Here is a 15,399-nt window from a genome sequence, read left to right as displayed (position 1 = left end):
ATTCTGAAGAAAACGAAATGCTATTTGTGTTTTAGACACTGTCTTCTATTCTGAAAATATCTTTCCAAGTCTTACTTGGTAAGAGCAAGTCAGAGGAAGAGGAAGACAAAGCATTCTTTGCTCTTCACCGGTCAGTCAGCACAGGAAATCAGCATGCTGAGAAAATACCTGCATGTCATGAAAAACCACGATGTGTTTCAAGTTGCTTTAGACACAGTATGCAAGCTACTTTGGTTTTAGAAAAAAAACATCTCTACTTCCCTTTTCCTTTAGCCAGTGTCCTGTTCACATCTTAGGCAACAAGAAGCACTCTGCATGAAAAATAGTTGCATGAGTAGTTGAAGTAAAACACAGTTGTAGTTCGGAGTTGAGTGAGTGAGTGAGGAGCAGAATTTAATGCTTGCCGCTGCAGTCTCTGGAGATGTGATTGCAAGTAGTAGCATTGCATCTGCAATGCCTCCCAGCACTTTAGCAAGGGTATTCTGTGGTATTTTTTTCATGGCTTTTGAAAAATTACTGAGTATATTGTAACCTTGTCGTAGTTACCCACATTATTTGGAATGAAGTAGTGCTGTTTTCTCTAGGTGATAACTGCTGATGGAAATGCTCACAGGTAATGTCAGTTTCAATGTGGAATCTGAGAACTGTTTGGCAGATATAGTTGGCCCCAGAAGTCTTTCCTCTTGCCAAAAAAAAAAAGAGTTTTGAAAACCCTGCTCTCAAATCTTTCTGAGCAGCAATTTTGTTGTCTGATAAAAAACTGGGATTTGTCACCTGGTGTGCAATAAGCCAATCCACACACGAGGTTGAATTATTGTTTATTTCAGAATTGTGCAAGTCTGTTTGGTTACCAGGTGGTTTCCCACAAAGCTGGTGCACCTTGGGACTTTCCATGCAACTCTTTGTACAATCCCTTATCCCTATATTTACAGGTTTGTACGAGCCCCTAGCCTCAGATTGGTTACAGAACTCTCACGCTGCTGACACAACAGAATCACTCTGCGCATCCTTGAAGTGTCCCTTGATGGGCCAGGGTCTCCCAGGCTATGGGCATGATTTTTATTAATGAGGATAGTTCACAGATAGTTCACATTAGAATACTCTTAATCTTTGTTTTTCAGCCAACTATCCACATTATGTTGATTGGTGATGTACTCAAGGGCATACCTCAGGATGTTTCCATCAAGAATGGCAATGTAATGGTCTTCCTGATTAGCAGTTGCTCAGTTAATCATCCTTTAGACACCTCCAAGGCCTGGGTCATCTTGCCCTTTCCTCAAAGTACATATTTTATCCCTTTCACACAAAACAGAATTAACTGGTATCACTTTGAACATTTTCTTGGGGGACATTCAAATCCAGGCATCATTGATTTGGGAACTTTAAACATTTACTGAGTTGCTCAGTTCTCCACACAGCTCGAGGAGAGAAGTGGTCAAGTGGGTTGCTCCCTAGTTTGCAATGGCTCTTAAGGCCCTGGTTCATCAGCATCATATGCTGTCAGTAAAGTGGGGACCATGATAAAGAAAAGGAGGCAAACTCAATGGAGAGTACCTTTCTGTGCACACCAGAACAGAAAATGTCTGTGTTGCCGAATCCGGGCTTTGCATAGAAGAAAAACATATTATATTGCAGAAAATTTTCAGCTAACTCCACTTCTGTCTCACTATCAGCAATAATTGAACACAGGCATCTCAAACTAAAACCTGCTTTCTAAACTTAGACACCCTGGGCCAACTATGATGGAGCTCGTAGCAAGTTCCTACCTATTCTGGGTCCAGTCACTGGAAGATATTGTTCTCAGTGTGAGCTAGCCCTGAGTAAGCTGTAAACAACTATGCAACACAGTGAAGGTATCTCAGATGTTGTTTCCAAATCTTCTAGAAGCAGGAGATCATGCTGGCTACCCATGAATTTTAGACAATTATTTTATATCACATTCCATGATTTCTCCCAAGTGAAATTAAGAGCAGATCTATAACCAACTACTGTGTGAAATTTCATGGGAAATTTACATGAAATCTGAAAGAAAACATTAACATCTTTCCAGAAATTAAAAGAATTAATGATAACAGAAATGTACAAGATATTTTCATTTCCCAGGCAAACCAGAAACTGCTTCAGTGCACAGAGAAAATTTTCCTTTTATTTGTATTTCGTATTACGTTCTATTTTGTTTTCTCTCCTCACTGTCATCTCTTGGTTTCAAAATTAAAGACAAACAAGAGAAATCTTATTTTAATGGAGGCACTTATCTGTTGTTTTTAATTTTAGGTCAGCTGGGGAAGAGACAGAAGTATAGCTGCTTATACATGCTGGATCCTGTCCTCATACTTCCGTGGGCTTTGATAGGGCTGCAGTGTACAAGCCTTCAAGCACTTCCTAGCTCAGAGAGTACTTTGTGCGCTGCACAGTGTTCTGTAGCTGCCTAGCAAAGAGCTCCACGTTGTGGATTTTCTGTCGTCATATGTTGACTCTTGAGATAAAAAGAGGAACTTAGGGAATTCTATCTGAAAACAAATTACACTAAGAAATAAATGAAAGGCTTAGCAAAATGTCTTCAGAAGTTGCAGCACAGATTTTCCTTTGTTTTTAATTTGAAAGTTGAGAAAAGGTGATTTAAAAAAGCATCTTCAACCTAGTTACTTATTGCTAGCAAAGAATAACCTTAAAAATCTCTCTTATTCCTGCAGAATTCGAGAAAGGGACAGCAATGGTTCCTATGCCCTGTGTCTGCTCAACGATGGAAAAGTACTGCATTACCGTATTGACAGAGATAAGACAGGAAAGCTCTCCATACCAGATGGAAAAAGATTTGACACCCTCTGGCAGGTCTGTTAAGATTGAATTGTTTGGATATCTGTCATCATGTTGCAATATAACCCAGCTAGGCAGTTTGTTTTACTTTGCTGTGCGTCAACTGTCTTTGGCTAAACAGCAGCATGTTTTGGCAGTTTATTTGTCAAGTTTCCACCTTTTTATGGCTTTCATACGTGGATAAAATGCATGTTAGTGTAGAAAGCTAAGTAAGAGTAGAGATTTTAATCATATTTAAATGTGATGTTGAAGCCTCACTGGGTTTAATATTGCTGTAATCATTATGCAATTAGCTGAACATTCTCTAAAATGGAAGACCATTTGCATTTGTAAGTGACCGTATTCAATAGTAGCTATACCAGGTACAGTCATTGGCTTATGTCCTTTATAGTAATGATAAGCAGAATTCTGGGAAGTACATAGGTTTTTTGGGATGCTGCACACACACTGCATTTTTTAGCATTGAAGTTCCCGACTTTGTAGACTGAATAAACATAGTTTGCTAACGGTTACTTCCAAAATATGTCTGAATTGTGGTAAAACTAAAGCAAATGAGGACTGGCTAGTTAACTATACCATAGTTGTTAATAAAACAGAATAAAACTGGAGAAATGACTGGGTAAAGTGAAGTAAAAACCATGAAGAATTTTCTTCTTGCTTAAAACTCTATTAAGACAAATAAAGTCAGTAATAAATCTAAAATATGTGTCTTTAATTGTATATATTAACTCAGTCTTGCTTGTAAATATCCTGCACATTTCTTTCCCTGAGTCACTGAAACTTTAAAGCAACCTGCAAAACTTGCACATTTTTTGAATTTCTGTAAATGTTTCACTTGCAGACACCCACCCACCTTCCTACCCAAATGTACCAAAGCCAAAATAGCAGTCATGTACCTGTGATAAAATGGCAAAAGGCATGGACAGGATAATGCAGGAACACAAATGTGCACAACTATTGGTACTATACATTTATTAATTGTTTACATCCCATTGTGAGTCTGGAGCCCAAAGAAAGCATTAAATAGGAAGATAATTCCTGCCCTAGAGTTTTGACCATCTTTAAAACAAAAACTCAAAAACAAACAACCAAACCAAACCAAAACAAACCAAAACAAAACCAACAAAGATAGAAGTCAGACGTGTAAAAAGAAGTGATTTGCTCAGAGTTACAAAGCTGGTTCATAGCAGAGTCAGGTGTGGCATGTTATATCTCACAAATCCAGTTCTTGGGTGAGGTTCCAGATTCAGCCAGGAGGTTGCTTCAGAAACATACACCTCTGATAGAGAGTAAAATAGCAGTAAAATTCTGCTGTATGCCCAGTTCATTTGCTATAACATATATCAAATATTGTACATATGCATGTGATTATAAGCAGACAATCTATTTAATAATACCTCTCTTACCTTTTTTTTCTCTCTCTTCTCTCTTTTTTTTTTCTCTCGTTCTGTTAGTTAGTTGAGCATTATTCATACAAACCAGATGGATTATTAAGGGTTCTTACCATTCCCTGTCCACGACTTGGCTTAGAAAGTGGTGAGTTATTCCTATTATTTTGAAATTGATAAATAGCTGTGTTAATGATGACGAAAAATGCATGCATTTTTTTGATTTGGAGGGTGTGTGGGTGCAGATTTCTGTAGATGCAATTTTAAATTTGGATTAAAAAAAATGAAATATTAAATTTCTAACTTTTCAAATGAGTTACGATCTGCCAGGTCATGCAGGATAGAGTCAGATCCTGTACCTTAAGGGATGATACCACCCCCAGCTCTAAAATTAACGTCAGATCCAAAATGCAGTTTACTGCTCAAAATGGCAGTCTGTTGTACTTGGCCCATACATGCTAACAGCGTGGCTGTCCTGGCACTCCTTCTCCAGTGACCTTTACTTCAAGCGGAGGCTGGCATGCCAGCAGCTCTGGCACAAGCATTTTGGTTGGGTGCAGAGACAGGTGAGCTGCTGGTAGATGAGGACTTCCCATGCTGGGGAGCACGAGAGACAGGCAGTACAAACGTTTGGTTGCACCTGATGCTGAAAATGGGGGTCTTCAAACTGCCACCCACTCACAGTGCCTGCAGGAATTAATTTCTGGGAGGGTTAGGGGTGTCCTGACCTCCAATGTGCTCTTGGGCCTCTTTCTTTTTTAATCCCATTTGTCATCTGTGTTTACACAGATGAGACCTAGTCATCTCTTTCACTGCTTGCCAGGACAAAGGTGATCCTGCCTGATTCTTGTCTGACTCTTGCTGTTCCAGAAGTGGTCTTGTCTCTCTCAGGGCCCCTCTTCTGTCTTTCTGACTGGAAACCAGGGCCATGGTGTACAGATATGCCCTTACTTTTTACACTCCCATTAAGGCAGTGCACGTACCTTTTTTTCTGTAGCGGCAAGTAGTAGAGTGTGACTGCCCCACATTAGAGAAAAAAGCCAAGAAGATGGGCCAGGAGAAATGCTGCAATATGATCTAAAAGCTAGAAATTTGCCCCCCTATGTAATTATGTATTTATTTTCTGTAATTATTATTATTGTAGTACGTTTCTAACCTTGTTCAGTATCTTTCTACATTTGATTCTTTTACAGATAATGTTGTTTTTGACACTCGTCCTCTTCCTGGAACACCTTCAAAGGTAAGAGTAGGTAGTGATGTAGCAGTAAGTTCATTTAAGAAGCCTTACAGACACATAATACTCTAGGAATCATACAACTTGGATATTGTTGCAGTACATTTTTTGGGGGGGATTGTTTTAGAATTAGGTAGCAAATAAGCTAACATTTTTTGTCATATTTATTGTTTTCATCAGATTTTTGTACTGAGCTATTAAGCATTTAATTTTGTGAACTTGTTTTATATATATATAATATACATGGAAATCAGTATTTTCATATATGTCTCATTGAACATTATGTTCAAAATGCCTCATTGAACATTAACAGTCAAGTTGTCTAGTGACTGTATCATCACTCGGAGGAGAGATACTGCTCTGTTTAAATTGCCCATTTTGAGACTGCTGGCAGAAGTAAAATGAAGGTTCGCTTTATTGAGTAAAGCCAAATGTTTTCATACCTGGTGTATGTGGTTAACATCTGCCTTTGCACAATGGTTTGACTCCTTGTGCAGTGAAAATAATAATTTTCACTACCAACTGGCAATGTTGCTGTCCTTGATTAGGTTTTAAAATTACTATCAGTATCTGTTTGACTATCTAATACAAACATTTGAGTTAAGGACTATTACCATAAAGACAGTGGAAATGGCTGCTAGGTGAAGTGCTGGGAGTTACTCATGTTGTAAAAGTATAATATGTAGCCATGTGCTATGTTCACCACATGCAAAGAACACGTACACCCTTACAGAATTTATTTATTGTAAAATAATAACTAAGGAGTGCCTTGGGTTTCCTTTATTCACAATTGGAAAGAGAATTTTATGAGGTAAAAGAAAATAACAGATTCAATAAGCCTTTTCAATATGCAGTTACTGAATTCTCATACAGCTATGAAGAGGGTCAAGGACTGAGGAAGTTTGTTCTTCCATCAGGAATAGGGACTGCATAGCTATACTTGATGCTTTTCAATAAAGGATACCTTTCTATGTAAAATCAAATAAAGATAAGCTTGGAAAAAAATATCATTTCAATCCAATCATTAGAAAAACTATTTTTTGAGCTAAATAGAAAAAAAAATAATTTGAAGTGACTAAGGATGTGGATCACATTACTATTTCAACCTGAGATACAGGCAAAATGCTTGCTCAGTAAGTACTGCAGTTTTAATTAGGCAGGTATGATCTCTCAGTGACCACTAGAAATGCTTACTAGTCACATTTAATTAAATGAATTTACTTTTTTAAAACATAGTTGAATTTTTAAAAGTTATCTTTATATAGAACATAAGTGCACTTGAAAAATTTAAGGCCTGTTCATTTTTGTTGGAATTAATGTCAATTTCTATGCTTTTTGCTTCAATAACCACAATGTTTGTTGTAAGACCAAAGGGTGCTTCCAACCTTGCTTTATACATTAGTCATCCTTCAACACACTAAACTTAACAACTGATTCACATAGCTAAATATGTCTGGGAGGGGTTTAAGCTCAATAACAGAGGCAGAAGAAACATCGTGTAAAGCAACCAGGGAAGGGGCAGTCTATGAATTAAACGCTGCTTTAAGATACATGTACAGATCCAAGGTGGTTTAAAATAATATCGTCTAAAGAAAATTTAGTGTTAAGATTTCATACACTATATTTGTTGCTTTATTTTTGTACTTAACCAGGCACACACACAAGAAAGGTTGGGTTATGTTCTTTTGTACTACATCTGTTTTGTAAAATACCTTCAGCAATTTTCCTGACACATTTACTGTTCCTCTTTGACATTGTGGTTTCTAGAGTTGGGCAAGAGGTGGAATTATCTCAAGACTCAAATCGTACACCTTTCCAAAGGCTGGCAGCAAAAAGGTGCCTCATACAGTCTTCTTAGGTTTTTGGTTGAGTTAAAAGGACTTACACTTAACTAATTTCACTCTTCCTTTTTCCTGTTGGCTTGCTGTTACTGAATGTGTGTCTTGAATACTAACAATCTGATTGTGAAGATTTTGTTAGCTTTCTGCTTTTTTTAGTAATCATCTGCATAACTGTAGCCTTAACTAAAGCAATAGCTTTAAAGAAGTTTAAAAAAAATGGGAGGGGAGGGGAGAGGGGGGCTATTTTCAAGTAATTTCTCACATCCCAAAATATTAGTCCTGTTCTCAACATGTCTGCAAATAAAATGTAAATGATAAAATGCTTCAGAAAACACTTATAGCAGAACAAAGTGATATTTCTAGCAGTAAATACCATTCCTAATTAGAAAATTGGCTTGCTTACTAGATTATTTCTGAGCACATTTAGGGAACAATTTGTTAATAGCAATCACAAAATGTATTCCTACAGAACTTGTGCGCACAAATCCTGTTATACATTGAAGTTTAGGCAAGTGTAAGATTTTACAAGACCAAGCAGAATGGGAAAGTAGATGTCAGGGTGTCAAAGGGAACACAGTCCTGTACTAATGAAAGTGATGCTGCATGGCCAGAAAATGATACTGTCCAGTAATTGGTGCAGTTGTGAAGCATGTAATTAATTATGGGCTTGCATGCTGAGAATAATATGTGTGTTCCTGTTCTACTCACAATTCTCTCATTTTATTTATTTATTTATTTATTTATTACTGGTTGCTCTGGAACAAAAATGAGCAGGCACAAAAATCCCTAGAGATACACTGCTGTTCAGAAAAGCTGACATATAGTATATTTGATAATCCTGATAAAAACAACTATTCTTTTTTTATACAACTTTAGTTCACTGTTATATTAAGGTGCCAGTAGCTGTTGTCATCTGCACACCCTCAAAATTATTATAGGACTCTTGCCTCATTTTTATTCTCTGTCATTTTATACAATTATATATATAATATCTGGGCATGTTCTAAAGCTATCTGGAAAAAATTGCCTTACTATCACATATTAGACAAGAGGGGTATTTTGGCTTTGTTCAGAAAAGTGAGTATGGGGTCTGAAGCCTCTAGACATGGCTTGGGTCACTGCTGTCTGTTCACATGATAAAACCTGTGCTTCTGTCAGGTTGCTTTCTGCAATAAAACGCCTTTATTCTGCTTCCCAGGGAAAGCACACAGAGTACTAACTGCAGCATAGAGAGAAAAACCAATCATTTAAGGAAATAATTCAGAAATCTGTTTGGATCATAATTTTTCTTTAAGCACAAATTTCATCTTACTGACAAATTCAGACCCTAAAGAAAATAAATAAACAAACAAACAAACAGTCCAGCTTTTAACATTTCCAAGATTAGCCATCCGTTAGCCCCAACACAGACAGCTTACCTAACACACCTAACACCCTTACACCTGGTTACTTACATACAGCTACTTCTCTTACATCAGACAGTAAAGCATAAAATTTACACTCTTATATTTTTTCAGACTTGCAAAATGTGTTGGTGGTATTATTATTATTATTATTATTATTATTATTATTATTATTTCACGAACTGGTTATTTGTATGTATTTTTAGCACTCTGATCAATTTTTTTTCAGCTGTTTTACTCATGAAATTGTCATTTTAGACTATTTAAATGAATTTGTGCCACCTAGTGGTAACCTAGTTTTAGTCAAAGTTCGTTGAGTAGTTGGCTACCATGGTCTTTGTCATGCAGCATTTTGCTTCGCAGTTGGTTTAGCAAAGTAAGATGACTTTATGGTCCTAGATATATGTTTGGTTTATTGCAAATCAGAATTACTAACGTGAAAAGAAATAATACTTGCTGTACTGATTGCCTGCATAAATACAATATTTACTATCAAATAACAGTCTTTACTATATAAATGAGACAGAAAAATGGGAGCCTTTTCATTCATATTTTAAAGCAAATGGTAAATGCATCTCATTCTCAGTGTAGCAACTGGAGGCTATCATACGTGCTTAGGGGTTATCCTACTGAGGCCTTAATCATACACAGAAAGTGTTATTCCTTTTACTAGACAGTTGCCTTTGACTCAGATCAAACTCTCTACCTCCTACTTTCCTCTTATTGTGGATATGGCTCTATTATTACAAGGCTGCTACATCAGTAAAGTCAGTCCCTAATAAGGGAAAGAACAGCATATTTAGATTAGATTGTGTATCTGAAAATTTCAACCAATTGAAATTAAATCCTAGCTGAAAAATAAATAAAATAAAATAATAAATAAAATAAAATAAAATAAAATAAAATAAAATAAAATAAAATAAAATAAAATAAAATAAAATAAAATAAAATAAAATAAAATAAAATAAAATAAAATAAAATAAATAAAATAAAATCTGTTCATGTTAAAAAATGGTCAAGGTCACAGCAGCATTCTAGTAGGAAAGCATGATATGACATCTTGCCTCACAGTTTACAAGAGTTCATACAACAAGGTATCGCATAATATGTGCCATTTTTAATGGGTTCCTCTAGCAGAGTCTTCATATATTATTTTTTTAACTGTAAGAGCAAGTTCATAGTTATTTTGCCCATTCTCTGGTTGTGATAAGAATATAAGAAGTAATCCTCTAGCCTATACATGGGCTGTATTAAGGCAAAGCTCCCTTTGTCAGAAAAGACCTGCAGAATTAAACTTGCTGCTTTTAAAGCAAGGACAGAAAGGACTCTGAATTTGAACAACAGTTAAATAAAAGGCAGTTTTTGTTGTACTATTACCCAGGCCACCATATATGCAAAGATACATACCTCCTGCACCATTTCTAGACCGTGGCTCTTGACTGCAAGAGAAAAATTCCAACCTTTCTATTAGAATATCCTGTTCAAAGGCAAGCAGGGTGCTACGTGTCACAAATACATAATTGTCAGAACTAAGGAAGAGAATGCTGCTGTTTGAGGTTTTGAGTGCTACATAATATTCCCAAGTTACTCGCATGAGCTGAAAAGGTGAAGCATCAAATTACAGTTCAAACAAATATTAATTTTATATATATATATATATTGTTAAGCTATTTAATTGAACTGCAGCAATGGGGAATATCATTCCACACATATGTATGTATTAGTTAACTAAGCTAGCCTTAATGATATGTAAGACATTATCACTCATCTTAAACATGAGAAGCTTTCTGAGAAAGAATCCACTCAAAAGTTTGTTAAATTTGGTGTTACTGTGTCATCTACAGAGATTAATTCACAAGAATAGGAGTAAAGCACTTGTTTTTAATGCACTTTCTGAACAAGATGACCCAGTCCTTTCTGATTCTTTTGTTTTGTTCTTGAATTATAAAGGAAAGGAAATGTCTGTCTACCTCTCACAGAAGGAGTCAGCTATGTCATAGTCAAAAGTATATTTTTACCAATTTTTCTGCACTGGTGAAGAGCTTCTTGTGAGACATATGAATATGGTGTATGTCAGTTTGTTTGTCCAGTGGAAAGTATGCCAGTTCATACACTGAGACCTAGATTCAGGGATATTTAACTGCTTCTCTAGTGCCTAGGTAATACTAATCACATGAAAGTATATGCCCTCTGAGGTTTTTAAAGTTTGAGTTTGAGGAGCTGTCTAGTACTGTCTGAGCCTACTGAACTTCTAAGTGTTTCTGCCCCGTTGTTCAGCAATAATGACATAAATCTCACTTACCAAATTTATACAAGGTATTGCAGCTGAATTACCATCATTATATTTCTGCCTGCAGCGTTATGTTACTACATCAAACAAGAATCACTTATTTCAGCACAAAGTTCACGTCCATTTGAAAACCTGAGTTTATTACTTTAAAGGCCTTTTTCAAAGTGCTTGTATCTCATTTCTCCGAAGCTTCAGCTACAGTGACAACAAGTGGTGCACAAACTTTTTACTCATGTGAAAAATAGAAAGATCTGCTGATATTGTACCCTATGTGGGCTTAATTTATATTCCTCATCATGTAACAGCAACCACAAACTCTAGCAAGATCTTGACCTTTTGTGGAAAGGAAAAAGGGCTACCATGCTTCATTCATTAGCCTGGAGCTACAGATGTGCTTCACATAACTGTGACAACAGAAAGGTTTCAGTGTTTTAAGTGTGAGGTATGATGTGGGACATTCCAAGGCTCAGATACATCACACTTTAGGTTTATTGTCAGGGTACTCCCCAGAATGAACAGAGAACAATTGATAAGTCCTACTAAAGCTTTAAAAAAGCATAGAAGTCCCAGAACAATGTGGTATCTTGGAGATGTCATTTACTGAATACTTTGCATTTCTGTCAGAAAGATTATTTTAAGGATAAAGTATGCAAAGGTATTCTTTGAAACTGATTGTTCTGTGATCATTCCAAACTGTGATCATTCCAAAGTGTTTCAGAACATTTTTTCCAGTATCTTGGAAGCTGCCACTGAAGATTCAGTATCTGAGCCCCTTTCCAAATTTGTCAACATATTTTTCTCCTTTTTTGACTCTCTTGTTTTGAACTTCTTGGCCAAGAAGTGTTAACTGGAGGCTTCCATAAAAGCCATGCAATGTAATAATTTGCAACAGCTTCCTTTGTACATATATCTATCTAACTACAGGTATTAATGTCAACCTATATTGCTTTGTATCCACTCAGTGAGTTACTTGTTTCTAATTATCTTTTGGACTGTAAAATTATCTCCCTATAAGTACACTTAACTGCGGAAGCAAGAACACATCTAGAAAGCCATTCAGTGGAGCTAGAGCCACTTCTCAGTGGTAATAGGGAATGGGTCATAGTAATTATCAGTAAGATTAAAAAACAAACAAACAAACAAAAAAGGAGTCGTGGCATGTTCTGAAGCAATAGAGAATATATTAAATCCACAAACTAAAACCACTGTGTCCTCAGTAACTGTAATTGCATCTGATTTGATTTTCCTTTGGAAAAAAAAAATAGTGTTGATTGACCATAAGTATTTCCTTATATATCTGGAGGTAGTGTAGGGAATAACTATCCTAAGTGTGTTCACAGTAAAACTGGCAGCTCATTGCTTGAGGGGCTTAGGATTGAATTCCAATTTTAGTTCCTTTTTTTTTTTTTTTTTTTTTTTTTTTGGTTAATGAATTTTTTACCAAGGCATATGTCCTGTGTGTAAAATCAAGTGATTTAGGCCTTGGAAATGCAGGTCTTAGCATGCAGATCTGGCAAGGTTTACCTGGCTAGGAAAACAAAATCAGGACTGAGGAGAAAGAATGGATCTTGTTCTATACCATTCGTCTCCTTATTCTTGAAGCTGGCTGGTCAGTTTTGTCCCTGACCTATCTCAAAACTGTGTCAGTAGTCTTGTGGCTTACCCTGATAATAAATGGCCTTTCAACACTGTTCCACAAGACTAAATGACTCAAGTCAGAAATGTTACCCTTACTATCTGTGATGCCACCACAGTCATCCCGCTAGGTGAGAATCTTGCTGAGCGTTTGTGTCCTACTTGTGGTTTGCTGTAAAGTTTGTGTAGAAACCTCTTCTGCTTTATCCACCTGGGCAGATTACTTCATTATGATTTAATGATCTGTACATCCTGGGTCAAACAGCTGCTTCCAAGTGATAAAATGCCAATTAACTCCTAGACATTTCCCTATTTCATCTTACTTGCAAACCACAACTGTTTCAGGTAGAAACTTATACCACTGAAATCTTCAGTTATTAAAAATAATTATATACTTGAATATTTGCAAAATATCTTTATCCAGTGTTTTGCAAGTACCATGCATTTTTATTTCCTACTAGAACTGAACAAAGTCTTGCTGATCTCTGAATTTCTGGTTTTGAAGCACTCTCTTAGGATAGTGAAGTCATTCATCACTCGAGTAAAAATTTAACATTGAGAAAGAAACATTACTGATTTGAAGAAATAATTTCTGTAATTCTCTGTTCTTAAAAGTAACATCTCCCTGATCACAGACAGAAAAAAGCAGGTTATAAATTTCACTAACCTATAGATTATTGTGTGAGATTCATCCTTCAACCAAGCAGCTACAGAACGCACAGTGTTTCTTCCAGGTTCGTTTGTGTGCTCCATGAAATTCTTCTGACAAAAACAACAAAGGCAGAGGAATAATATTTGAATCAGATGTTCAAATGTAGTAGAAATTTGGTAATTTTCTCCCTCCTCAGACCAGAAAGAGCATACAGGCTGGCCTAGAGTATCTGGTCCATGATGTTCATTCATTCAAGCCTATTAAAATAATTTATTTTTTTCCCCTTGTTTCATCCAAGCTGAAACACTCTACAACATCCACAGGAAAAACAGGGTAGGGTTTTTGTTTGTTTTCATTAGTTCTAGGAACTTCTCTACGGCCTAGATATAGTGAGAAAGAACTTGGAGGGGGAGGAAGGACAAATTAAAGGGAAATTCTTAGGACTTGCAGTGTTACATGGCAGATTTGAAGACAGCATGAAAACTTAATATCTGCAGGGTAAGATTTGTGCATGACCCATTCCAGTTAATTCTCTCAGATCAAATGTTCTGAAATATTTGCAGTAACTTTTTATGCTTTAGCAGTGTATGTGTAATTTGGCCTGCATATATACTCAAGCAATAGCCTCCAGAATGAATAAGCTTTGTTTCATCCTTTTCTTACTCTCTGATTCTTATCTATGTGTCTCTTGCAATCATTATGCCATAATCCTCTGGAAAAAAAATGCTTTTAACTTACACATATATTGCTAAACTTAATAATTCTATCTGTGTGCTACAGCTTCAGCCACCTATTGGCTCCCCATCTGATGACCAAGCAGCTTTTAATCCTTACGTGCTACAAAGGACAAGAGGTCTTACAGGAGCAGAGAAAGGTAAGCAGAGTAATCTATGCTATGAATAACATCTGTTTCCTTATGTGAGAGGTCTTCCCTCTACCCACATTTCTTTTTTCTTGCTTATATTTCACACCATGTTGTGTATTGTTTTACTACTGTCATAGCTCAAGTCTGGTAGCTGAGACTGCCAGACGTCAGTGTCTGTAATAGAAGTGATTTAACAGTAATCCCTTTTTTGCATGTTGAAGTGGAGGATTATTATCTCTTTGACTCTAAAAGCTGCATCCTTACACTTCATAGAAAGAATTGTGCCCCACTGAATCCACAGTGCCAACCTGTTGCCAAGGCTTTCTGTAAAATGTAATTAAATATTGCATTCCGAGTGAAGAATTGAGCACTAATGGGAAGCACTAAGAAGAAAGGCACATCTTTAACCCTTCTCCTGTCGAGGAACCTCCTAGCAGTAACATTATGTGGTTATTCAACAGCTAGAACATGTCACCAGGTAGATGTCACTCTATTTTGGGATGTCCTAAAGTACCTGTGGCTGGACTGCATGTCGTTTTGTTATAATGCACTCATAAATCAAACCCAAAGATGCAGTCGATAATCCTGAACATGAATGTGGTGAATATAAAACTGTGGCAGCAAAACAGTTTCACATAATCTCTGATATGTTTATTCACTGTACTGCAGGTGATCAGAGAGAGGCCTTACCCATGGACACCGAGGTCTACGAAAGTCCATACGCTGATCCAGATGAAATGAAACCAAAAAATGTCACTCTTGACAGGAAATTGTTAACCCTGGAGGAAGGAGAACTTGGCTCTGGCAACTTTGGTACTGTAAAGAAAGGGTTCTATAAGATGAAAAAGTAAGTATTTATTTCTGTTTTCATGAAGTTTAATCCTTAAAATCTTTATCACTTATCTGAGCAGAAGTAATCTTACCTTGTCATTTGGGTTGACAGATTGTACCCAAGTAATTTGGCCTAAAATTCACCAGTTTCTGTCTTTGTACATGGAAGCCTGTGCACTCATTTTCTTCAGCTTGCAAACATCTCTTGGCTGCAGCATAGTCACGTCCTAGTTCTTATTTTTGTCTGTAAAGTGGGGAAATGCCCATTATTACTATTTACTCTCCTCTCTGGGATAAAATAGAGTGAGAAGTCCTCTGCCTTTTCACCACACAATGTATGGGCAGTCATTCTACTCCTTCTTGTCTTTCACAACTGCAGTCTCTCTATGAGAAATTGTGTAGAGTGTCATGCACAGTTTACCTGGAGCAAATGGATTTTCACC

At 36.6% G+C, this 15,399-nt stretch overlaps 1 protein-coding gene across 4 annotated transcripts in view; it reads left to right on the top strand.

The window, feature by feature from the left end:
* The window catches only part of SYK (spleen associated tyrosine kinase), a 68,124-nt gene that overhangs the window by 45,851 nt on the left and 6,874 nt on the right, over nucleotides 1-15,399 (top strand). For 3 of the 4 annotated variants that reach the window (XM_083817710.1, XM_083817711.1, XM_083817712.1), the window contains exons 4-9: nucleotides 2,694-2,832; nucleotides 4,272-4,353; nucleotides 5,399-5,445; nucleotides 7,207-7,275; nucleotides 14,041-14,134; nucleotides 14,795-14,972. In XM_083817710.1, the coding sequence (XP_083673836.1) occupies nucleotides 2,694-2,832; nucleotides 4,272-4,353; nucleotides 5,399-5,445; nucleotides 7,207-7,275; nucleotides 14,041-14,134; nucleotides 14,795-14,972 (609 nt within the window). The remainder of the gene's footprint in view (nucleotides 1-2,693; nucleotides 2,833-4,271; nucleotides 4,354-5,398; nucleotides 5,446-7,206; nucleotides 7,276-14,040; nucleotides 14,135-14,794; nucleotides 14,973-15,399) is intronic. The other variant, XM_083817713.1, reaches the window with a different exon arrangement.

The sequence above is a fragment of the Anser anser genome (assembly GCF_964211835.1).
Source record: "Anser anser genome assembly, chromosome: Z".
In the NCBI taxonomy this organism is placed as follows: domain Eukaryota; kingdom Metazoa; phylum Chordata; class Aves; order Anseriformes; family Anatidae; genus Anser; species Anser anser.
Note: the sequence above shows the minus strand (reverse complement) of the source record. Positions and strands in the feature narration are given on the sequence as shown.